This window comes from Herpailurus yagouaroundi, unplaced genomic scaffold (genome assembly GCF_014898765.1).
Source record: "Herpailurus yagouaroundi ecotype Mexico unplaced genomic scaffold, PumYag 214, whole genome shotgun sequence".
Lineage (NCBI taxonomy): Eukaryota > Metazoa > Chordata > Mammalia > Carnivora > Felidae > Herpailurus > Herpailurus yagouaroundi.
Window position 1 is genome coordinate 894,520 of NW_024412445.1, and position 24,938 is coordinate 919,457.

At 54.5% G+C, this 24,938-nt stretch overlaps 1 protein-coding gene across 4 annotated transcripts in view; it reads left to right on the plus strand.

Annotated features, from left to right (window-relative positions):
* OGDH (oxoglutarate dehydrogenase) overlaps positions 1–24,938 on the plus strand; it is a 65,068-nt gene that overhangs the window by 23,936 nt on the left and 16,194 nt on the right. The window contains exons 3-10 of one of the 4 annotated variants that reach the window (XM_040454972.1): positions 1,649–1,840; positions 3,193–3,283; positions 8,962–9,006; positions 16,436–16,551; positions 20,955–21,109; positions 21,222–21,368; positions 21,555–21,645; positions 22,017–22,196. In XM_040454972.1, coding sequence (XP_040310906.1) covers positions 1,649–1,840; positions 3,193–3,283; positions 8,962–9,006; positions 16,436–16,551; positions 20,955–21,109; positions 21,222–21,368; positions 21,555–21,645; positions 22,017–22,196 — 1,017 coding nt within the window. Of the gene's footprint in view, positions 1–1,648; positions 1,841–3,192; positions 3,284–3,400; positions 3,504–8,961; positions 9,007–16,435; positions 16,552–20,954; positions 21,110–21,221; positions 21,369–21,554; positions 21,646–22,016; positions 22,197–24,938 lie in introns of all 4 variants that reach the window. The other 3 variants (XM_040454971.1, XM_040454974.1, XM_040454973.1) reach the window with 3 other exon arrangements.

Sequence of the window (24,938 nt, forward strand, 5' to 3'; positions counted from 1 at the left end):
GGCTCCACACTGTCAGCACAGAGCCCGATGCGGGGCTTGAACCCACGAACCCTGAGATCATTACCTGAGCCGAAGTCAAGAGTCAGACACTTAACCTACTGAGCCACCCAGGTGCCCCTAAAAACCAATTTTTCTGAATACAAAAGGAATATGTTCTTATTGTAGAATGGTTTAAACATTCTGCAAAGCTCCCTCAAAAGTGGCTATAGGGAGAAGCCAGACTGTCCTGCAGGAGGCGGTGCTCTGGGCCAGCACAGTGAGCCGGTAACACCGGTGATGAGCTTGTGAGCGGCCACTGAGGGACCATGGACTCAGTAGGTCTGTGCCCTGAACAGCACTGAAGAGCCCTTCTGAGAAAGCCAGAAGACGGCGAGGACCAGTGTCCTCAGCAGACCCACTCGCTGCCCACCGAGCCCCAGCCAAGCCACTCCGGAAATGGGCCTGGTAGCTCTTCCTGGGCGGACGAGCACAAAAGTCCAGCGACATTCCTCCTGTCCAGACTTTCCACGAGTCTAAATCAGAGCTTACTGATGGAAGAATCTTGGAAACTGGAGTATGTGTGGCCGACAGGAAAGACAGTGTTCTCGTGTTTCTGAATTTGCCACTTGTCAATAGTGTTCTTTTCTCCACAGGAATTTTACTGAGTTTTCATCTCCCTGACCTCTAAAATATTTACTTTAAGCCTCATACCTTCGCATGAGATGATAAATTATTCTAGTTCGTGGTATCTACACAGATCAGAAATTGGATCATCCAAACACGGGATAAGCAAATGTAGGAGGAAGAAGTAGATGAGGTGGCTCACATGGGCCTGGAGGAAACTGCCTGCAGGTCACGTGTAAGCGTCTTTCACCGCGTGAGTTGATCTTTACAGCAGACCTGTGAGAAATACTTGTGTCTTCCGCTCACAGATAAACCGAGCCCAGCAAGTCAGGAGGCTCACCAGGATGTCAGGGCCAACACACCAGGTCCCCTCTCTGAGCTCGCTCCCTGGGCCCTTAGCTCCAGAGTCGCCCTCCTGAATTACCAACGAGACTGTTTGTCTAGGGTCCGGTGAGGGAGCCTGGCAGGCCGCCCGGTACAAGCTCCCGGCTCCTTACAGGCCCTGGTTCCATTTTGCACCTGGGGACACGAGCATGAGCAAAGCCAGCCTGGGCCCCCAAGGCCGTGCCCAGTCTCTGGGGTTTGGAGACGCACTTAGGATGCCCCTTCCCCCTCAAGTGGTCTCGTGGGGGCAGCTGTAGAGCTGCAGGCCAGGGGCCAGGAGCTCTGGTCTTCGCGATAACCGGACTGGGGGCAGATGGGGTGGGAAGGCCCGCGTTCACCTGCCCCCCGGGCAGCCTGCCATAGAGACACTCGGCATGTCACTGGGGTGTGGCATTGCTGGGCGACGTTGGGCCTTTGGGGTTTTGATGGCAGGGTAGCCTCAAGTCCTCTGCATCTTGGGGTGGGGGTGAGGAGGGGTGTCCTGTGGGGATGCTGGGAGCAAGGCCCCGTACTTCAGGCCTGGGATCAGGCCGTCCAGCGGAGGAGCACATCAGCCCCCCCGGGATGGGACTTGCCTGCCAAAAACAGAGCTCCTTTGGGCTAAAGATGAGTCCTGTGTCCTAAGTGATCAGGATAACGTGAGTTCTTTGTTTGTCTTTAGTCATGGGACATTTTTTTCCGAAACACCAATGCCGGAGCGCCCCCAGGCACCGCCTACCAGAGCCCGCTCCCCCTGAGCCCAGGCTCACTGTCCACCGTGGCCAGAGTGCAGCCCCTGGTGGAAGCCCAGCCCAACGTGGACAAGCTGGTGGAGGACCACCTGGCAGTGCAGTCGCTCATCAGAGCCTACCAGGTAGGGCGCTGGCCGGGCGGTGGCACATCTGTGACACCGGGCCCTCCGCGTGAACTGTCCTATAACTAGCACCCCACCAACCCTGAGACACACCCTCCCTGCCCGGGGGCCTGGGGAGCACACCTGAGATGTGCCAAGACGGAAGGAGCCAGGACAGTTTGACCCTGTTTGCAGATGTGAACAGCTCCTCATTTCTTCCCATAAGTTGGCAAGAAGAGGTTGTGGGCAGGGAAAGAAGGTCATGGCTGGGTGGTGGGGCGGGGTCCTAGCCACCGGGAGGGAGCAGTGACCAGGAGGGGTGTGCCCCTTCTCAGTCGCCAGTGCCCGGATACAAGAGAAAACGAACCCGCAGAGTTGGGGACAGAAACTGAGCCCGCAGACACGTGAGGGTGGAGCAGTGTCCAGGAATGTTCCAGTTGGTGATCAGCACCACTGAAGGGAGTGTCAGGGCAAGTGGGGCTCCCCTGACATTTTTTCACCTGACAGGGAAAAGCCCAGAATTCAAACCTGAGCACCTGCTCTGAGGGTAGCCCCGAGAAGGATAGGAGGAGAATTCAGGCCTGGGGTGTCCCTCCGGGGGTCCCTAGACACCCAGGGTGCCCCTCCCGAGGTCCCTAAGCACCCAGGGTGTCCCTCTGGGAGTCCTTGGCACCTGGGCTTGCTGCAGTCTCCTCATCCGTGTTCTGTCTCCAAGAGACGGCACGGCTGGGGCAGGTGGCGCGGGGGAGGGTAGTGGGTCCTGGCGAGCAGACGGAGAAACTCCAAGCCAGTGGCCAGCAATGCTCGCCAGCAATGCTCTCCAGCATTGTTCAGTTGAAAGAGGCATATTGGATGGCTTCTGACTGTCGCCTGCCTCCTGCAGCCTCAGTAATGTCACCTGGTCCCATGTCCCTCCAGCAGCCGCCCCTTCGCAAAGAACTAGCACACAATCATGGGCGAAACAGTCAAGACTTAAAACTGGGAGGGATTTTCTTCCTTCTCTTGCTCCTCGGGCAGTTGGGATCAGATGGGAAGGCCCTGTGCCTCTCGGCGGGCCCGGCCGGGTGTAGGGCAGACCCCCAGTGGCCACTGCCCCCCCCAACTCTGGGCCAGCACCTGCTCATCCCCTCTCAGGGTGCAGAGGTGCTGAACTGTGTGGCTTCACGTGGGAGTGAGCACCCAGCATGTCCCGCTCCACTTACCCAGGGGGCAGCAGGGCTCCCCAAAACTGATCTCTGAACCGCCAGGTTCATCCGTGAGCACAAGTGTGCTTCACGATGACGACTAATCTTGTTTTGGGTTCAGGTTGGACCAGGTGTAACATCCCCCACAGCCCGGGTCCTGCTAACGCCTGCCTGTGTTATTGCTTCCAGGTCAGGGGTCACCACATTGCAAAGCTTGATCCTCTCGGCATTAGTTGTGTAAATTTTGATGGTGCTCCGGTAACTGTGTCTTCAAACGTGGGTGAGAATGCGTCTGTAAACGCTAATTTTAATGTAATTTTACTTTTTTTTACCCCTTCCCTCTTTTTTTTCTCCTGTCCTCTTGTGTGTGACCCCTCCCTCGCTGGCCCGCTCGTAGATACGAGGGCACCATGTAGCGCAGCTGGACCCCCTGGGAATTTTGGATGCCGACCTGGACTCCTCCGTGCCCGCTGACATTATCTCATCCACAGACAAACTTGGTGAGGGTCTGGGGGCGGCCAGTGCCGCGCCGCCGCCCGGTGTCACATCTGTGGCGGCCAGGGTGTCTTCAGGCGCCAGGGAGAGACTCTGAAGTTTCCTTCGTTCTGATCACTCAATATTTAGTGCGTTTGGGACGAGTTACGTTTATCCCAGCTTTTCAGCCAGACAGTGTGAGCTCAATTGTCTGGGTCTCAAAATTGGAGAGTAAAATTTGGGGCAGAAAAGGTTTGTGGCACAGAGAAAAAGATGGCCTCGCTGGGCAGGCAGGTCAGAAGACATGCTGGAGGCCAGCTCTGCCGGCTGGGTGTCCAGATCCCGGTGCAGTGCGGCCTCCACCCCTCCAGGGACTCTTCTCGGGGCCATGGGCACGCGCTGTGCTCTTGGGCACGAGACATGGCTGCCTGTAGCGGGCGGGTCCGTGCTGTGCGCTGGCTGTCAATCCGTAAATGCTGGTGATCACACCGAGGAAACTTTGGAACGTGTCCCGGCGTGCAGGGAGGCGTGTGTGTGGCGCTCGGGCACTTGCTGTCACACGTCCCCACCCTTCCTTTGCCACCGTGCAGCACAGGGCGCTGGGTTCACCCTGCAGCTGCTTCCTCCAGTTAATCTGCTCTCGGTCACTGTGCCACTAACCTGTGCTGAGATGTGACTGATCTCGAAATGGCCAGGCGTCCACAGACACACCGTGCATGCTACTAAAACTGACGATTGCCTACCTGCCTAACGCTGCCCTATCGGGGGGACGGAACCCACCTCCTCGAATAACGGTCTCCCGCACCATAGTGTCCCGGCACCCCATAGGCTAGGTTTCAGACCGAATCGCTGCCGTCTCCACTGGAGAAACGCTGCTGGGGGTACAGGGCTTCCTCCCTTTCCTCTCCACCCTGCAGCACTCAGGCCCCACTCTACCAATGCTTGCCTGTCCTGAAGCCCTGGCTGGCGCCTCCAGTCCTCCCCAGGGAGTCCCCTCCAGGTGTGGAAGGCAGGCGAGCCGCCCGGGGCCAGCTGGGGGCCTGGGGCCTCTCTCCCATAGACCAGTGAGGGCCTCGGAGGCTAGTGTTCCCAGACACAGGAGGTGGGGGCTGCCATCTCCCACCTGACACCGCATCCCATCTGGGGGCATCCGTGCTGGCAGGGTGCTTGGTATTCAAGTGGACCTTTCCTGCTGGTTATGGGCTCTCATTAGCACTGCAGGGAGGGGGGGCGCGCAGCTCTGCTCTGCCCCATGTGAGGCTGGTCAGGCCAGGACCGAGCTGCATCCTGTGGGCTCCGGCACAGGATGCTTACAGGTCCCCCGGCTGGTCTGTGCAGGGTGGGAAGCCTGTGGACTCTTCAGTGTCTGTTCACAGCACTGGCCTGGGGCAGAGGCGGGGGTCAGGGCAGAGCTTACATCATGCTTTACAGTTCTTTCTGGGCTGCTGTGGCCTCCCCTTAACATTCCATCTTAGAATAGTGTCCCTGGGCATTTGTGCTTGTGTGAAGTTGAGCGTCAGCACAGAATAGTTGTGCTGAGTTCTTGCTTTACGTGCAAACACTGGAAATAGCGGGTCTGCAGGTGCAAACACTGGAAATAAATCTGCAGGAATGTCAGTTTGGCACGTGCAGGTCTTCAGGAAAACAGCCGGTCCAGCCTGACCGCTGCTCATGGACCCAGGCACGGGCACTAACGTGCCCATGGTCTCCTCTGGGCCATGGGCCTGGCCTCAGCACCAGCCCCCTTGGCGGGAGCGGCTGTGCACCTCCGTCTCCTCATCCGTGAGGCTGTTGCAGAATTAGATAAACTCGTTAGAATGCTGCCTGGAGCTTCCTGAGCTCCGTGGGAGTGTGAGCTAGTGCGGTGCTTAGCAGTCTTCTGACGTAAGTAGCTGTCAGACCTCGTGGTCACAATGAGAGCAACTGAGGGGGCAGGCAGCCTGGGGTCACACCGGAGTCAGTAGTGGTGAGGGAGCCCAGAGCCACGGCCGGAGTAGGGTGGCCTGCACATTCCATGTGGAGGTCTCGGGGACGCACCACCCAGTCACGCGGCAGCTTCCCTGGGCCTGGGACCCTCTCGCACCTCCTCCAGGCTGACCTCTCCTTGTGGAGGTGAGCACAATTTGTCCATTCTTTTATGGGGAAACCAAGGCTGGGGAGAAGCTCGCTCCACACACGTTTGAGAGCACGTTCTGCTGAAGAATCACGTGGGAGGGGGCACAGCGCTGGGCAGGCGTGGGCTCCGGAGGCAGACAGCACGCGGTGTCCCGTGCTGAACTCGTGTGCAGTGCCGGCATGGCTCGTGTCCACTCAGAGTTGTTTTTTTATTTTAAAGAAAGTGGATTATGTGAAATAGTTTCCACGAAGCTCTTGCCCCTTGGCCAGTATTGAGAAGGGGAAATGCTGGCCTAGGGTCTGTACCCTACCATCTCGTGCCTTCCAGCACCTGAATAAACAGATACCAGTAGCCAGGCTCATACCCGTCCCAGCAGGCTCTGTGGCCAGCAGTGCTCCTGGACAGCCAGGGCTCCAGGGTTATGTCGGATGTGGCGCACACAGAACACCGCCAGTGTGGCAGGAACGTTGAGGACATGATTATTTTAACTACGATTTTAAATTTACACTAATGTTGGTACAGTTTCTGAATGAGGCCACAGTTGGGTAGGTGATTACTGGGAATGGGGCACCTTTTCCCACCTTTTGTGGGGAGCCAGGTGTCCCAGGTGGGCCCCAGTAACGCATCTTCATCCGTGTCAGGTTGTACTGTCAACCCCACGTCTGTGGAGGAGAGTCGGGAGCGCTGACCTGAGAGGCCCCGGCACACGCTCCACCTTGAACCCCAGGGGAGGCTGTGGGGGGTGCATACAGGATTGGGTTTCCTAGTGAGGCCTCTTCTGCTTGGTGGGAAAGATGGATCAGGGTGTGACGGATGGAAAGGTCTAGACAGAGAGTCCTGTGGAGTCTGGGCATTGCCATCTTCGCTACAGACTGTGGACGCAGCCGCATTGCCTCGCCTGTGTGCGGTTCTGCCTTGGGGCTGGTGTTCTGTGCCCGCAACCCTCGCTTCCTTCCTTTGGGTGGGGAAGGAGCCGAGTCACCCTCGCATGGTCTGGGGCACCCTCGGAGGGGTGGTTTACCACGGTGTGAGATTTAAACACAATTAAAGGGGGCCCGAGACAAAATCTGTAAAGAGCAAGGAAGAACCTCACGGTGCTGCTCCTGTTTGCCACCATTGTTCACATTTGAGTTCAGTGCAGGGCTGGGGTAGGGCGGGGGGGGGGCGTGGCTGGAGACCCCTCGAGCTCAGCTCCAGACCTGCACAGGAAAACTGGTGTGACGCTGAAGCCTGCCCCGTGAGCACTTTGGCTCCCTGCGCATTTGCACAGAAGCGTTCACACTGTGAGTGTGCAATGGAGCACTGTGAGTAAAGGCCACGTGCGCACCTTAGTTCGGAATACTTTATGCTGAAAAGTGCCGTCCGGCCTTCCTCACATCCAGACCACAGTCACAGTGGACAGTTTGAAACGGTGAGAATCACCATGTGACACAGAGACAGAGTGCACAAATACGGTTGGACAAACAGGGCCCATAGACTTGCTGGTGCAAGGTTGCCACAAATGTGTCAACTTCTAAAATTTGTTAGACCGATCCTGTCTGTGAAGTCCAACAACGCGAGGTGTGTCTGCAGTTACAAAGCCAAGTCAGAAGTGCAAGATCACAGCAGCATTGATGCTTGAGTGCATTAGTGGGGGACAGGGCCGCCCTGCCCATCTTCCTGGTCCTCCTGGTCCTCCCCATCTGCTCCAGCGATGGGGCCTCCCTGCCCATACTCCTGTTCTTCCTGGTCCTCCCCACCTGCTCTAGCAATGGGGCTTCCCTGCCCGTCTTCCTGGTCCTCCCCACCTGCTCCACCACTCCACATCCCCCAGGGCCAGTTGTGCTCCCTTGATGGCCGGGGAGAATAACTAAAATAGAGTTGATTTTTTAGTCAACTTTCCTAATTTCAGAGCAACAGAGAACAATTCACTTAACGTTTAGGGACTGCCATGTGTGGCGTGCGGAGCCACCAGACACCCGAGTGAAGAGCTGGGAATCAGGCTGGAGTCAAGCCAGGGCCACAGGGGCCGTGCCCTGCAGAGGTGTCCTGCTGGACGCCCCAGGGCACCGTGGCCAAATCCCAGCCTCTCCATGTCCAGCGTGGTGTTGCGTGTGGATAGCTAGGGCCCCCATGCACTTTCTGTAAATGACAACCAGAATGCCGCTGCCGCTCCACTCGCCTTCAGCTGGTGTCTTTGTTCACGTTTTATTTTAAAAAGACAAAGAAGTACAGATGAAACTGAACACGTTCACATAACCAGTACAGAGTGAACAAATGTAAACATTTCAGGACATTTCGTGTGTTGCCTGTAGATTGTTAACAGATGTGGCCCCCTACATTTCCCTGTTGGGTGGGGGTGGCCGCCTGGTGTGGCCCTGTGTCTTAATTCTGAGGATAGAAGGAGAAAAATGAAGATTCTTTATTCTTGCCTCAAGCCGAGTATCCGCACTTCTGGGCAGAACTCGACGATCTGTTGTCTTAAGAGCCACCGGCTCTGCGGTCTTTGCTGGGTGCTGCTGTCCCTGTGGGTGGGGAGGGGGGCTTACCACCCAGAGCAGGGGTCCCTGCCTGCCCTGCCTCTGAGTTTTCACTCTCAGCCCCCAAGACGGCATCCACTGGCCTTCCTCTGCACTCCCAGGGCAGGGACCAGCTGCAGTGACCGTCAGTCAGGCCTGGGTGCCCCGCTGCCACGAACCTCCCCGGGCTCATGCCCCCTGCTGGGTGACCAGGGTCAGAAAAGTGCTCTGTGCGTCCAGACAAACGTGTAGGTTTTCGCCAGCGGCCCGGAAAGCGCCAGGAACGGTACAGGCACTGAAAAGCTTGCAGCGGGAGCCATGTGTAGGCCCCCTGGGTGGTTCTCTGCAGCCGGGCTCCCCCCCAGCTCTGCCGTCTAGCCAAGGGGGGGATCGAGGACCTTCATGTGTGCTCTAGGACCCATCAGAGTCTGGAGGTGTAGGTCTGGTCTGTTGCCTGGTGCTCCCGATTCTGAGGACGGTATGCTAGACATTAGGCCTTCTCCTTTTCTGTTCCCAAAGCCAGCTGGGTTGGGTGGGTCTGACGTCCCAGGAGAGGCCTGTGTCAGCCGCTTCTTCCAGACAGGACGGGACGGGTTGGGAGAATGTCTTGCCGCTACTGCGGTGGCTGGCCCGCATCCCTCCCTCAGGATCCCCTCACTCCTGCTCTTCCTGAGCGGTTTCCACACTTACCCCAGCAGCTCTCAGCCCCCAAGCCCCACCCTGTTCCCTTTTGGTGTCTGTCTGTGTGACGGTGTCTGTGCTCCCCGTGACCGTGGTGACGGTGCAGGGTTGGGGTGTCTGGGTCCTCAACTAACTCTTGCTGTCTTTTTCCTCCTGCGCTCACCCATGCCACCTCACTCTGCCTCTCAGACCTTGCAGTTTTCAAGGAACGACTCCGAATGCTAACCGTAGGAGGTAGGAAAACAACGAGCCTCTCCCCTTTCTTGAGCCGAGGACTTCATTTCAGCAGGATGTGCAACTTTCCCCAGCATGCCATTTGGGGAAAGTTGACTGTTGATTGTCCCGTCATTCGGCTGTCACCCAGCAGGGAAAGCCACTTCTGTGTCGTCTCTGTCCCTGTCCATTTTCATCTCCTGGAGTGTGTGGCCGCTGCTTCGCTGGGCTTGTCCGGTGCAGGTGGCCTGTGGCTCCTGCCGGGGCCGGCGGGGCCTGACGCCACACGGTGTTGTGCATGTCGGCTCCTCCTTCCCACCACCTCCGTGCTGTGCCTTCCACGGGGCTCTGGATTCTTTCAGATTCTGCTTCCCGGGCGTTTTGGACAAGATCTCTCTTTGATCTTCCCGTGTGTGAAGGACACCTGAAGTACTGTAAACACGTACTTCATCGAGTAAGGAATCCTCAGTGACCTGTGCTTCTGGGCAAAGCGCCTTTGAGGAATCCAGAGTGAGGTGCTGGGGGCCATCTGCCTGTCGTCATCCCCCCACCCCCCACCAGTGGCCAGTCTTACCCACGCCAGCTGGCGCTCAGAGGGTCTCTTTTTCCTCCATTGTCCCATAGCTGTGACTCTCATCCTGATTGCACTTGTGAGATCGCTGTAGATTCACAGCAGCTCTAAGAGTTCACAGGGGTCCCCCGTGCCGGTGTGGCCACATGTCACCTCGGGTCCTTCCTGCTGCCCTTCTCAGCCCCAACTGCTTCCCCTCCATCCCACCCCGTGGAACCCCTGGCAGCCACCACCCTGGTCTCCATTTCTGTGATTCATCATTTCAGGGTGTTATGCAAATGCAGTCATAATACGTCACATTTTGGATTTGGCATTTTTCAGTCAACGTGATTTTTCTGGGTTTGATCCAGGCTGCTCTGTCACTCCAGCTTGTCCCTCCTTGCTGAGCGGCACCCCTTGCCGTGGGCTCCCACCGTTGTGTCCACTCCTTACTCATTAAGGGACCTTCACGTGGTTCCCATTCTTTGGCTCATAGAGTCTTTTGAGAGGCAAAATTTTAAATTCTGATGAGGTCTGTTTGTCAGTTTTCCCTTTGATGGATTGTGCTTTCGTTGCCAAGCCTACGAACCTGAAGATTGTCTCCTGTGTATTTTCCTAGTGGTTTTTCTAGGTTTGCATTTTACATTTAAATCTGAAAAAGGCTTGTCTGCGTTTACAGAGTGACTTGCTGACATTTTGGTAACGATGGTGCTAAACCTACAGCTTGGTTAAAGAGATTTTCTGTCTTTACTCCATTGCCTCCCAGTCCATGAACGTTGTATGCCTCTCCGTTTATGTAGATCTTTTTTGATTTCTTTCGTCAGCTTTTTGTAGTTTTCAGCTTACCAGTTCTGTATGTGTTGTGTTAGATTTATACCCAAGACTTTTTTTCTTGTTAATGTTAGTGTCTACGTATCATTACCAATATCTAGAAATGGAATTGATTTTTGCATTTATGTTGTATCCTGTGGCCTTTCTGAGCTCGCTTATTCTAGGACCTTTTTTTTTTTTTTTTTTTTTGTAGAGTATTTAGGATTTTCTGTGTAGATAATCATGTCACCTGACAATAGGAACAATTATTTCTTCCTTTCCAATCCGTGTGTCTTTTATTTCCTTTTCGTGCCTAATTGCCCTAGCTAGAACTTAGAGCACTGTGTTGAGTAAGAGTGCTGAGAATGTACATATTTGCCTTGTTTCTGGTCTTAGGGGGAAAGCCTTCAGTCTTTCATCACCAAGTATAATATCAGCCACGGATTTTTTTGTAGATGCTCTTTATCAAGTTGAGGAAGTTCCCTTCTATTCCTATTTTTGCTTATTGTTATTTATGAGGAAGAGTGAAAATTTTCTGTATCTGTTGATATAATCGTATGATTTTTCTTCTTTAACCGTATGGTAGATTACATTGATTGATTTTCAAATATTGAACCCAGCATGCATTGCTAGAACAAACTTCTCTTGGTTATAATTTTTTATACATATTCCTGCAACTGTGCATTTCTTGTATTTATATTAATGAGGGAGATTCGTCTGTAATTTTCTTTTTCAGCTGTCTTTGCTCTTTGTGTCGGTAATTCTAGCCTCATAAAATGAGGTTTGTTTGGTTTTTTTTCTTTTCTGTTTTCTGTTTTGGAAGAGATTGCATATATTGGTGTTCATTCTTTTTTAAATATTCGGTAGAGGGGCACCTGGGTGGCCCAGTGGGTTAAGCATCTGACTCTTGATTTCAGCTCAGGCCATGATCTCCCAGTTCGTGGAATCGAGCCCCATATCAGGCTCTGCACTGACAGCACGGAACCTGATTGGGATTCTCTCTCCCCTCTCTCTCAAAAATAAATAAACATTTTTTTAAAAGTGCTTAAACATTTTCTAGAATTCTCAAAAAAAACCATCGGGTTTGGAGATTTCTTTTTCAGAAACTTTTTATTTATGAATTCAATATCCTTAATAGTGGCAGAGATATTGCAAATTATCTGTTTCATATCAGGTGAGTAATGCAGTTTGTATTATTCTAGAACTGGTTCATTTCATATGAGTTGTCAAGTATACGTTGTACATGTATAGAGTTGTTCAGAGTATTCCCTAAGTATCTTTTTTATTTCTGCAGGGTCTGTATTGATAGCCACTTTTATTCCTGATATTGGTAATTTCTGTCTTTTTCTTTGTTAGTCTTATTAAAGGTTTGTCAGTGCTATTGATCTTTTCAAAGAACCAGCTCCTTGTTGCACTGATTCTTCTCTGTTGTTTGCTATTTTCAATTTCAGTTGATTTCAATTGATTTCTGCTTTTATCTTTATTTCCTTCTGCTTTCTGTGTGGGGTTTCCCCCCTCCTTTTCTAGGTTCTTGTGGTTAGAGCTTATATTACTGACTTACGACTTTTTCTCTTTTTAATGTGTGTGTTTACTACTGTCAATTTAGCTGTCCCACACATTTTGATATGTTGTATTTCTTTTTCATTCAGGTCATTGTATTGATACCCTTTAATACTTCTTCTGTGCTCTGTGGATTATTTAGGGTCATGTTGTTTCATTTTCAATAATTTGGAGACATTCCTTTTGTCTTTTTGTTACTGATTTCTAATTTGACTCATTTGTGGTTAGAGGGTGCACTCTGTTCAATTCCGCTAAACTTGTTGAGGATTTTTTATGGCCCAGGGTGTTGTCTGTCTTGAGTTCCATGGGCACTTAGAAAGAACGTGTGTTCTGCTACTGATAGGTGAAATGTCCTGTCAGTGCCCATTAGATCCTGTTGGTCGATAGTTGTTGAGTCCTTCTACATCCTTGTCTATTTACTTTTTCAATGAATTACTGAGAGAGAAGAGTTGAAGTCTCCAACTATAGTTGTGAGTTTCTGTTTCTCCTTTTGGTCCTCAGTTTTTGGTGCATATATTTTGTAGCTCCACTGTTGAGTGCATGTGCAATTAGGATTGCTGTATCTTCTAGGTGGATTGACCTGTAGTTATGTCATGCTCCCTCTGTGTCTATTAACTTTCTTTGTTGTGATGTCTAATTTAGCTGGTAATAATAGAGCCACTTCTGCTGTTGCTTGGGTTTACACGATATATCTTTTTTCATCCTTTTACTTTTAATCTGCCTGTAAGATTATAGTCAAAGTGGATTTCTTAGACAAGCATATAGTTGGGTCCTGTTTTTTTGTTTGTTTGATTTTTAATCCACTCTGCCAATCTCTGTCTTTTAATTGGTGTATTTAGGTCATTTATATTTAATGTAATTATTGTTGTGCTAGAGCTTAAGTCTAACTTCCTATTCTTTCTTTTCTGTTTGTCTTCTTTTTCATTTCTTGGCTCTTTTTCCTGACTTCATATGGATTTTTAAGCCTATATTTTATTTATTTATTTATTAACGTTTACTTACGTTTTTTAGTAATCTCTACACCCAATACAGAGCTCGAACTCACAACTCCGAGATCAAGAGTCATATGTTCTTCTAACTGAGCCAGCCAGGTACCCCAAGCCTACATTTTAAAATTTCACTTTTATTTATATATAGTATTTTTGGTCATATTTACATGTTTTTAGTAGTTTTTTTCTGCCTTTTTTGTGGTTGTTTAGGTATGATATTATATATATAGAACTTACCATAACCTACTGGTGTCGCCGTGTTACAAGTTCAAGTGAAGTGTAGAAAGTGCACCTCCCTGTACGTCCCTTTACCTTCCCCATTTAAAGTAAAATTGTCTTGAATACTTACTCTGCCTACATTTAGAACCACATCAGGCAGGTCAGAGGTTTGGCATCACATCAAACCAAACTTAGAAGACCCAGGAGGAGAAGGAAATCTGGTTTGTTTGCCTGTGTTTTGCCTTCCATGTCCTGACTTCCTCCTAGTGTTTAAGAGCCCTTTTGACATCACCTCCTTTCTTTGTAGAGCACCTCCAATAGCCATTCCTTAGGTGACAGACTCTTCATTCCCTGTAACTGAGGATATCTCCATTTCCCCTTCATTCCTAAAGCGTGTTAAACCCGGCACATGGGGTTCTAGGGAGACAGCTCTTTCCTCATGCTCTGGAAAAGTGTGCGGACCCCACTCTGCCCCCTTGTTCCTGATGCAAAACCCTCAGTCATGCAAGTGGTTTTTCCCTCCAGGTGAGGTGTCCTGGACAACTGCTACTTTTGAGACTCTTTCTTCATCTTTAATTTTGAGAAGTTTATGCCGTGTTTTGGCGTGGTCGTACTTGGGTTTCTTGTGTGAGTTCGTACCACGTCTTGAATCTGTGGGTTGAAGTCTGTGGCCATGTTTGGGGCATTTCAGCCATTATTTTCCAAGTCCCTTTTTTCAGCTTCCCTCTCCCTCCTCCCCTTCTGGGATTCATGGGCACAACACAGTCTCTTGTTTTATGTCACGTGTCTCCGAGGCTTTCTTCGTTCATTCCCCAGTCTGCTTTCTCTCTCTCTTTCACATTACTTCATTTCTACTATTCTGTTTTCAGGGTCCCCAGTCCTGTGACCCTAATTCTGCCCCTGAGCCTATCTGCCAGCTTTAACTCAGGGCTATTGCATTTTGCAGTTTCAGAATTTCCCATCTGGTCCTTCTTGGCGTCCCCAGTGTTTGCAGAGACTTGGTTCCCCACTGTCTCTGTCACATTCTCATTGCTCACCAAAGTCGTCTGAGGACGGCTCCTAGGGAGCCCCCGCCAGGTAATCCCCAGCGTCCGTGCCACCGGCTGCTGGTGTCTGTTGCTTGTCTTTCTTCATTCAGTCTGCAGTGTTCTTGTTGTGACGGATTCTTTTATTGAGACCAGGACGTGCGGGTGTTACCAGACTTGGAGTCTCACTCGGAGCTCTGTGACAGCAGGGCCCGTCTGCACACTGCTGCGGCAGGGAGGGGCCGCCTCCTCAATGCCAGCTTGGGGTGCGCATCCCGGTCCCCACAGACCCCGCTGACACTAGGATGGGGAAGTGGGCTTGTGCACAACCTCCCGGAGGGAGTGAAGCCTGAGCTCCATCCTGGGCCTGAAGCCTTGGGACGGGGCCAGAGATTGGCATGCATGGCAGCCTGGCAAGGGTGTGGTCTGTGTGCTTGGGTAGAATAGAGCCGTCATTGTCAAAGCTCTCTGTCCTGCTCGGCTGCCCCTCTCCCGACCCTTTAGAGTGGCTCTGATTGGGGCTTTTTTTTGTCTGCATTTGCAGGAGTTCACAGATCTCTGGTTCTTTGCCCCACATCTGGGGTATGGGAGCCCAGAAGCAAATCCGGGGACCTCACTGGCTGGTCAGCCTTCTTCTCCACCCTTTGACATTGTCTTACATTTTATGTAGGATGTCTGGGTTCTAGTTGCGGTTAGTGGGGAAGAGATACGAAGATGTCTGCTCCACCTTCCTGGAAACAGGTGTCTGAGGTTCCGTTTCTCACGTAAAGCAGGGCTGGCCGTGCAGAGGCTCACTGGGACAGCCCCAGAGTGTTCAGATAAGGTGATGGAGGCAAAGAGCCGTGCTGAGGCCAGGGGCACTTTATGCTGAAAGGTCATGGCAGGCTGAGGGTCTCCGGGTCAGAATGTTCCCGAGAGTAGCCACGCCTGGTGTTTTCATCAGCTAGGGAGAATGCCCCTCTCCCTGCGCCCAAATGACTTTGGCTGCCCCCCGTGACTGCCGCGCGCTGGACTGTGAACGCCCAGAGCCTCCCTGGACCTATGCGATGGCCTGTCCTCATTCTTGGTAGAATAGCGGCAGGACACGGACGCATGGGGTCACCCACACCACTGCTGCCATTGCTACCCCCACGTGAAAAAAGCCAGCAAAAAGTGTTTGAAAAATAGAATTTGCTTTGAAGACTTACAAAACGTGTGCAGAATTGCTAAAGACATAAAGGCTGTGGTTCCCATGGCAGCTTGAATGGGAACACCGGGGGACTCCTGGCCCATGTGCCGCCAGTGAGTCAGCTCTGGGGATGGGGCCTGGAAATATATAATTTTACAAACCTCCCAGCAGTTCAGACACACAACTGTATTTGCCGGCAACTGCCTGAGTCCTACACTGGGCCGTCGCATCTTGTTGCCACTCGGGTAGGCAGAAACCAGGACACAGTCTGACCTTGCACAGCCAGGTGACAGAGACCGCGGCGCGCTAGCGTAGAGCTTCCCTGTCCGTCCTGGCATCTGGGATGCTGGTGTGAAGTGACCCTGCCTGCTGTGTCACCTGACAGTCTGCCAGGTCTCCTCCCGTGACACTTACCTTGACACGAAACAAGCACGTCATGCCTGAGAAAGAGCCCTCCCTTCACATTTTTGTCAGTTTGAAATACACTTTCAGATACAGAGGCGCCTTGTGTGGTTAGCAACGTAGAAAATACTAGTGGTTAGTCAGCAGGTCCTTGCTGGTGTGGTACTGGGGGCACCTGTGCACTTCCACTTGCAGGATGGGTGCAGATGTGCGGTTCCTAGAAGGGAGGGACGCCTTCATCCAGGGCGGCCATGGCCCATGCCCTCACGCCCCAGTCCCCCGGTCCCCCAGCCCCCCCAGCCCCGCCCGCCACCTCCGCACACAAGGTCCTAGCCCTATTCTACACCAGTTCTTCAGTGTCTACCTGAATTCCTCCCTTAACTGCTTCTCTTTTGCTTTCTGATTAACTTACCCAGTGCCTTTCTAAGTCAAAATTTATGTCCTTGGGACCTTGAAGTACAGTGCTTCCTAAATTATGAAAAACTGGTTCACTGGACTAGTACACACATAATATGGACGTTTTTCCTGTTTAACTACCACACCAGTAATGTTTACAGCTGTTTGTTGCTAAAGTTTGTGTTCCTAGCTATAAGACATTACTTATTTTCATATATATCAGAGGTTTTTATGACTTTGCTCTTCTCTTTTCTCTCTCCTGGGGAGTCCCTTCCCCTTTCCATAAACTATGGCCCCCGTGTGGCTGTGCCCCTCTCTCCTCACCATGCAGGATTCTACGGGCTGGATGAGTCTGACTTGGACAAGGTCTTCCACCTGCCCACGACCACGTTCATCGGGGGACAGGAGTCAGCACTTCCTCTGCGGGAGATCATCCGGCGGCTGGAGGTGAGGGGGCACAGGGTGCGTCCACAGAAACCCAGTGCACCTGCTGCAAACCTGAACAGACAGGGGCTTCCAGATAGGGTGGGGGCAGGCAGGGGGTGGGGGAGGGCCTCCAGATGAGGCAGTTGTTCATCTTGTTTTCTGTTTGTTTGTTTTTTAATGTAAGGTAATGGGGAGCATTTTTGCTATTTTGTAGATAAAGATTCACGCTTTTTATTTTTACAATCAACCATAGAAGAGAAAAAGCATTTCTGTGCGTCCCAAGCTCAGTGGCTTGCTTCGGGAGTGTGAGGTCCCCCAGAGCACGAGTTCCACCTTCTGGGCCCCGTTGGGAACGAGCCCCAGGCCACCCGGCAGGTCCCCACCCCAGACAGGGTCCTTCTGTGGTTTTCTTTTTTTTCCTTCTCCTTTCTGGGGCTGGGCCTCACAGCCTGCTGGGCGCACTGGGGCTACACAGGGCTCTGCTGTTGGCTGCTGGTGTCCAGCCCCACGGTCTACACAGGGTGGGGGGAGGCTCCATATGCAGACACTGCCTATTCAGACAGACTGAGAAAAAAACTACCCTGCAGTGGGCTCCCTACGGGTTTGTGCAACCTTCTGGGGTGCTGCCTGGCACGCACGCTCTGAATCACGGGTGGCACCTGGTGTTCCTGGAATCCCCAGCTGAAGGACATCGGGCAGCGGGTCTCCAGGCTGGGCCCTAGAACCACCACTGACACCTCCATCCACTGAGCCAGAGCCCCAGCCCTGTGACTCAGGTGTGACGATGGGGACCCAACTCCAGCCGGTGGGGTCTGATCAAAATGCTCCTTTCAGTAGTACCACATGTGGCTACGGTGACCTAGAAAGGTCTGTCTATTGGTGACATTGTCTAACTTGTGACAAGTGGCCTATGGCATCAGCACCTCAGTTTGGTCTTCGTCACTTCTAGGCTGTGGGGTAAAATGTAGAAACTTGGTGACCTGGTGCCAGGATGAGGGTGTGGACATGGGGAGGGGTGGGCATCAGGGAGGGGTGGGCATGGGGGACAGGTGAGTGTGGGAGGGAGGGGGGGAGGGTAGACATCAGGGAGGGTGGGCATGGGGGAGGGGTGAGCATGGCAGGGAGGGGTGGACATTGGGGCAGGGCGGGCATCAGGGAGGGGTGGGCATGGGGGACAGGTGAGCACAGGGAAGGGGGGAGGTGGGGGAAGGTAGACCTCAGGGAGGGTGGGCATGGGGGAGGGATGGGCATGGCAGGAAGGGGTGGACATTGGGGCGAGGCAGGCATCAGGGAGGGGTGGGCATGGGGGACAGGTGAGCATGGGGAAGCGTGAGGGAAGGTGGACATCAGGGAGGGTTGGGCAGGATTGGCCAAGGCAATGGACTTTTGGTCCCTCCTCTTCCTCCGTGTGCACCTTGACTGCAGTGTATAGACCCACTCTGTGCACACGCGGCCAGCAGCCACCTGTGGTGGTTGAGCACTGGAAGTGTACAGAGGATCTGAGTAACCTTTTAGTATTAAAGACCTGACCTGTTGATACTTCACTACATGGTCTGAGGACTCATTCAGCGCTATTAGAAAAATTTTAATTCCATGTGTGCTCATGTTGTGTTTCTCTGGGACATTCCTGACCCAGGCGCTCTCCTGGTCTAGACCCCAGAAACAGCACCCCTTGTAGACCTGTCCTCATCCAGATGAGCCTGTGCACGCTGCACCCCTGCCTGCAGGCACCTCAGCCATCTCAGAGCTGACAGTTTCTCCGGAAGGCAGGGACTGGACCAGTCGGCACAGGAGCTCATGCTGTGCATCTGCCCCTCCTTCCCTTCACAGAGATGGTCTCCAGTGGGGAGCTCAGCCCTCCTCCCCTGCCAGAGCACAGTGGAGATGTTCAGAGCCCTGTGCTTGACCTCCTCAGACTGGAGTCTCCGGTGGCCCTGACCCCGGCGTTGGGAGGGAGCAGAGCCCCACGGCTCTCTTTCAGCCCAGGAGCCCACTCTTAAGGTGTGGGACCTTGACCATAGCGTGTCCCAACCCCAGGGTGCCCACATCCCCACCCCAGTGCCGTGCTCATGGTGGCCAGGCATTTGGGCAGACCTGCCTGCCTGCCAGTGGTGCGTACGTTCACGCACGCCTGTCCACACTAGGTTGCTGGCGCACGTGCGCTGCCAGAACCACAGGCCAGGCCCAGGGCCCCAGGGCGATACGATCTGCTTGCAGCCAGGGCCGCTTGGCACCTGTTTCTAGGGAGAGAGGCTGAGAACCACCCCTGAAACTCACTGCTGTTTCTCCTGGGGATGGAGCCAGGAACGGGAAAAACAAAACTGCGTCCAGGTCCCAGTAACCATGTGTCCCAGTTAGTAGCTCAATCCACACTGACCTCACTCCTTTCTAGTTTCTGCCTGATCTTTCCTTTGATCTTCTAAGTGTTCCCTCAGGGAAATTATGCCCCACAGGTGTGAGCAGGTGTCAGGGGCACCTGTCATTGCCCTCTTCCCACCTGTGCCCAGAGCTTCCCTGCCTCCTCCTTCCCCCTCCCCTCCCCTGCCCCCTTCTTCCTTCTCCATCCCTTCTCCTCTCTCCCTGCCCCCTTCCTCCCCCTCGTCCTTCTCTCCCCTGCCCTCACCCTCTGTCTCCCTTCCTCTTCTCTCTTTGTCCCCCTCCTGTTCCCTCTAGCCCCTTCTTCCTTCCTCTCCCTCCCTCTTCCTCTCCCTGCCCCTCCCCTTCTCCCTTCCCCTTCCCTCCTCTGCTTTCCCCTCCATCGCTCCCTCTTCCCCCTCCCTCCCCCTCCTTTCTCCTTCTCCCTGCCTCTCCTTCCTCTCCCTCTTCCCCTCCCTCTTCCTCTCTCTCTCCCCTTCCCCCCTTCTTCTGCTTTCCCCTCCATCTTTCCCCCTTCTCCCTCCAGTTCCCCCTCTCTCCCTCCCCTCCTCCTTCCCCTCCCTCCCCTCCTCCTTCCCCTCCCTCTTCCCTCTCCCTGTCCCCTTTCCCCCCTTCTTCTGCTTTCCTCTTCATCTCTCCCTCTTCCCCTTTCCCTTTTTCCTTCCCCTTTCCCTTCCTGTTCTCCCCTTCCCCCATTCTTAACTCCTGACCTCCCCTCCATCTCACTCCCCCTCTCTCTGGGCCTTGAAGATTGTATTGAGACCCCAGGAAGACCTTTTTGAAGCTGAGGGAGGAGGGTTCATGTTCAGAGGCACTCTGGGCTGTGTTACATGTTCTGTGGGTCAGCCTGGGCACCGTGAAGCTAGTGCTAACCGTGCAGTCAGGGAGGGCGGCCCAGCAGCCCCAGCCCCGGACTTCTTGCACCCTCTGTTATCACTGAGACACCCTCATTGACCTGGCTGATGAACCGATCCGAAGCACCAAGGCCCTCCCCAGCTTGCTTCCTCTTCATCCCCAGACAAGGTCGTCCTCCTCCTGGCTAGCATGATGGCGTGTGTAGTGCTTGGCTGTTATTTTGAGTTCAGGGCAAACCTTCCTTTGTTTCACAATCCTGGAGCAGTGTGCAGAGACGCCCACTCTTCCAGATGACAGGATCAAAGGGCCTGGGGCATGTCCCCGCCCTTCCCTGTGCCAGTAGGCTCCGTATCTGTTGTAAAAACCGATGGGGCACAGACAGAACTTGGTACTGAGTGCTTGGACGGTGTGGCTGTTGGAGACGTTTTGGGGTTCATAAAATCGCCCTGTTGCCACACCAGGTGCTTTCTTCTTTAGCTCATGTGTTGATTGGGGGTTTGCTCTCACCCTGAACTGGTGGAGGATACAGACGGGCCTGGGCCCAGGCCCCCCACCCTGAGGCTGGGCCCTCCTGGCCTTCCTGTGTCCCCCCCCACCATTTCCTGTCCAGGGAGCCCATGCTTCCCACAGGACACACGGCCTCCCTCCCAGTGGCAATGTCTGCACCGTGGATGGGATGCATTCGCTCTGTTCAGGGCCCTTTGCTTTGCAATGTGTGCAAGCACGCTGCTATAGGACCCGGCCTTCCCAGGAGGAGGCAGTCATTAAAAGTTGAATTTAAAACCTAAGCACCTGCAAATCTTAGGTGGCCATTGAGCTCCATCACCTACCAACAGTGTGGTCCCTTCTTTCTTTTGGCACCAGGCACAGTCTGACCTTGGGCTCAGGGAGGCTATCTTCCCAGATCGTCTGGTCCCCTGGCAGGTGCCTCCGTCCTCCTGCCACAAAGGGAAGCACTGTGGCCCCATGGTTCTCGCTGCCCCTCCCTGCTTAGTGGGCACAGCGTGACCCCAAGGAAGCACCTCGCGGCCACACTGGCAGCAAGAGGGGGCCGTGGACCCAGGCCTGGCGCCACCCTGGTCTCTGCCCTGGGTCACAGCCGGCTCTGCTGCATCTGTTCTGGCCTCCTGGCTGGGTGGGCGGCCAACGGCCATGGGCAAGCAGCCTTGATGGGTTCTGTGTGTGTGAAGCAGATGGCATACTGTCAGCACATCGGGGTGGAGTTCATGTTCATCAATGACCTGGAGCAGTGCCAGTGGATCCGGCAGAAGTTTGAGACACCGGGGATCATGCAGTTCACCAACGAGGAGAAGCGGACCTTGCTGGCCAGGCTCGTGCGGTCTACCAGGTGGGGGCTGCGCTCAGGGCAGGGGGTCGCTGCAGGAGGCGGGGCTGCAGGCCCTGCGAGCCGCACTGGCCCAGGTGACCTGGCTCTTCGGGGTGACTCGGTCCCTGTCCAGGTTTGAGGATTTCCTGCAGCGAAAGTGGTCGTCCGAGAAGCGCTTTGGTCTGGAGGGGTGCGAGGTGCTGATTCCTGCGCTCAAGACCATCATCGACAAGTCCAGTGAGAATGGAGTGGACTACGTGATCATGGGGATGCCCCACAGGTGCCCGCCCCGGTGACCGTCCCCATGAGCCTCCCCCATCCCCGACCATGTGGGGCCGCAGCCGAAGGGGCTAGTGGAGCGTTCCCCATGGGCAGCGGCCTGTTTTCCACCTTCCTGCCTCCTGCCACACCGTGGCCTGAGGTGCCCAGAGCAGCTGATCCCTGCTCACCAGTCTCTGTGTCCCAGGGGGCGGCTGAACGTGCTTGCCAATGTCATCAGGAAGGAGCTGGAGCAGATCTTCTGCCAGTTCGATTCAAAGCTGGAGGCTGCCGATGAGGTGAGGCCCCCACTTTCTCCCAGAAACGTCTGGCGCAGCTCAGCCCACATGGGATCCCCTCTCCGTGTGTTTCTCAGGACGGCCTCCAGGGGTGGGGGCTCCACCCCACTCCACCCCACTCAACAGAAGACGTGCCCGGGGCCGTCCTCTCTGAGAAAAGAGGGACGGCCACAGGTCAGAGGCCCAGCAACAACCCCCAGGCCTCCTGCTGGGGGTCCAGGATGTGCCCCTTGGCAGGGGACCTCCTCCCGGTGCCGTGGGCGGGAGCCGTCCTGGGAAGAACCTTTGCAGGTTGGGAGTCCTAGGACTGGATGTAGCACAGCAGCCTGAGCCCCTCCCTCCAAGAGCCAAGACTGCTGTTTGTGTGTCAGGGTTCCGGGGACGTGAAGTACCATCTGGGCATGTACCACCGGCGCATCAACCGCGTGACCGACAGGAACATCACCCTGTCACTGGTGGCCAACCCCTCCCACCTCGAGGCCGCAGACCCCGTGGTGATGGGCAAGACCAAGGCCGAGCAGTTTTACTGCGGGGACACAGAGGGCAAGAAGGTAAGGCCGTGGGGGGCCGGCCAGGACGGGCTCACAGGCCCAGTCGTATCTCAGACCTCGAGTTTCTGGCATTTAACAAAGTATTCTGAGTGGACCTCAAGGGACCTGTATATGGTGACCCAGGCCTGCCTTCAGAGTGCTCCCTCCCAGGTGGTGAGCACAGGGCTGGGCTGGAGGGGCCACTGCTGCCATCACATCTGTGGTGAAGCTGGTCTTCCAAAAAAGGACCTTCTCTGGAGATGAAGACGGGCTAAGGTAGAGGCCTGTCGAGGGCACTGAGGGCAGAGGGGGCCGCTGGCCCAGGGCAACCTTTACACGAGTCAAGCTCATTACAGGTGGAGCCGAGCATTCGTTTACCGGGTTTCGTGATTCAAAATCCCATAGGTTCACTAGTACCACACGCAGAGGGTGACAAGGGACATTGTTAGCAGCGATGGGTCTGGGCCAGGCATTGGCAACAGAAAGTGGTTCCTGCGCTGACGGATGCCCTGCAGACAAGGGGCAGGATGTGAAGGCCACACCAAGGGGCTTAGGGGCCTGGGCGGTGCCGTACACACTCCAGGTGGAAAGGGACCCCATGCAGCCCCTGGGACCAGCAAGAACAGGGTGGCCGGGGAGGGATGGGGAGGAGGCCAGCATGACCATTGCCTCCAGCATTTCCACTGTCCTGGACTAGGACACTCGCTGGGGCGTTGGGAGCCGAGCAGGGAGCAAGATGGCAGGAAGCTCCATGTGGTGTCCTCGTTTGTCCCCAAAGTAGCACTCAGTGGGAGTGCTGGGAGCATCCTAGAGAGGGAGGAAACTGGCAAAAGCTGTCAGGCACAGCTAACGTGCTCCAGGCGACAGCACTGATAAGTCCTGCCGTGCAATGTGCGGCCAGGAGAGGCTCCAGTCTTGGGGAGCGCTGCTGCCCAGGCGTGAGCCCGCACCCGCCTCAGCCGTGAACCTAGACCCCACCGTCTGCAGTTCCTGTTCCACTGAGGATGCCGGGCTGGGGTCTGTTACACCACATCACTCGGCGTTTAAGAACAGTCATGTAACCTCTGTAGGCGTGACCAAGGCAGAGTATGGCCCTATTGGCCCTTTGGGTGTTTGTGGGAAAGCGGCCCCTGGTGTAGAGGGGTGGCTGCTCTGAGACCCGCTCCTGTCAGGGTCCGTGTGGGACACCGGGGGCTGTCAGACACCAGGAACGCTGGGCACCTGTGGCGTCAGCAAGCAGCACCACGCCGAAGGAGCCTCTGGGACAGCCGTGTGGCTTTACCAGTTCAGGAAAGACAGCACGACGGGAGGAGGGCTCCCATGACCTTCCCCCCAGCTGCACCAAGCAGGCCCCTGCACAAACCTAGCACCATGTCCGCCATTCCCCTGTCCTCGTGAGCATCCGGAGGCAGGACACGCAGGGTTCTGTTTAATAGATCTAGATTTCGTCCCCAAGAAGGACGTCGCAGACCTTCCCTTCCTGCCACTGAGGACAGACACACGGGAGGTTGTCAGGAGCAGGGGTGCTGGGGATATGTCGAGGCGGCAGGAACAGTGTCTCATGGTGCAAGAGGTGCTCACAGACATGCAGGGAGGAGGACGCGGGGCAGTGTTGCCATCCTGCAAGAGACATGGACACCAGGAGACACCCTTGTGTGCAAATACTAATCTTGGATCCCATGCTTTGCTCAAGGACGCGGGCTCCCAGAGAAATGTGGTTCCAGGCTGTGCGGGGGCCACGCAGCGTGAGGCTGAACCTCGCCCGGCCAGAGAGCAGGAGGCGTGGGAGCCACAGAGCCCATCCAGACAGCATGGGGCTCCCATGCCAAATCTGGGATGGTGGGTGCCACAGAGTCACTATCACGCTAATCGTTTACAGTCTCCTGGACAGACTAGGGCTCTGTGAGCCCGTGGTGCTTCCCAGACGGACTAGGGCTTCCTGAACCTGCAGTAGCACACGTAAAGGGTGAGAAGGGAAGGCTCTTCTGGAACCCCAGCAAACACACGCTGGAGCAACCACAGCCGGGCAGAGTTTGATGAGGAGCAGGGTACTGAGGTCCTCACAGAGGCCGTTCTCATGACACAGGGGAAATGCTGAGTGAATGGGGGACACAGTTGGATGAACGGGGGACACGGCTGGGTGAATGGGGGACACAGCTGAGGTGTCCTGGCACAGAGGGCGCCATTCCTGAGCCTGTTCATGAAGCACCCCAGAACCCCAGGCCTGTCTGGGCTGTGGACACAGGAGGGGCAATGGGCTGCTCCCGGTGAAGGCCCGGCCTGCATTGCTGCCCTGGTGGAGGGTCCCACCTGCTGTGCTCAGCATGGGGTCCGTGGGCTCTGTGACAGGTATGCAGATGCAGGGCAGACACACTGGCAGGAGTCTAGGGGGTCTTGTGTTCTGCCACTTCTAAGTCTGAAATGGTCTCAAAACACATTATTTTGAGGAGTGCCTGGGTGGCTCAGTCATTTGAGCCACTGACTGGCTAAGGTCATGATCTCACGGTTCGGTTCGTGAGTTCCAGCCCCACGTCGGGCTCTGTGCTGACAGCTCAGAGCCTGGTGCCTGCTTTGGATTCTGTGTCTCCTTCTCTCTTTCTGCCCCTCCCGTGCTCACGCTCTGTCTCTGTCTCTCGAAAATAAATAAACGTTTAAAAAAAAATTTTTTTTAAAACATTATTTTTGGGAAAGCAGACAAGTGACTGTCTCTGGGGTGCCTTGTGGATGTGCTGGTCGGGGCTCTGTCAGATTTGGGGTGTTCTC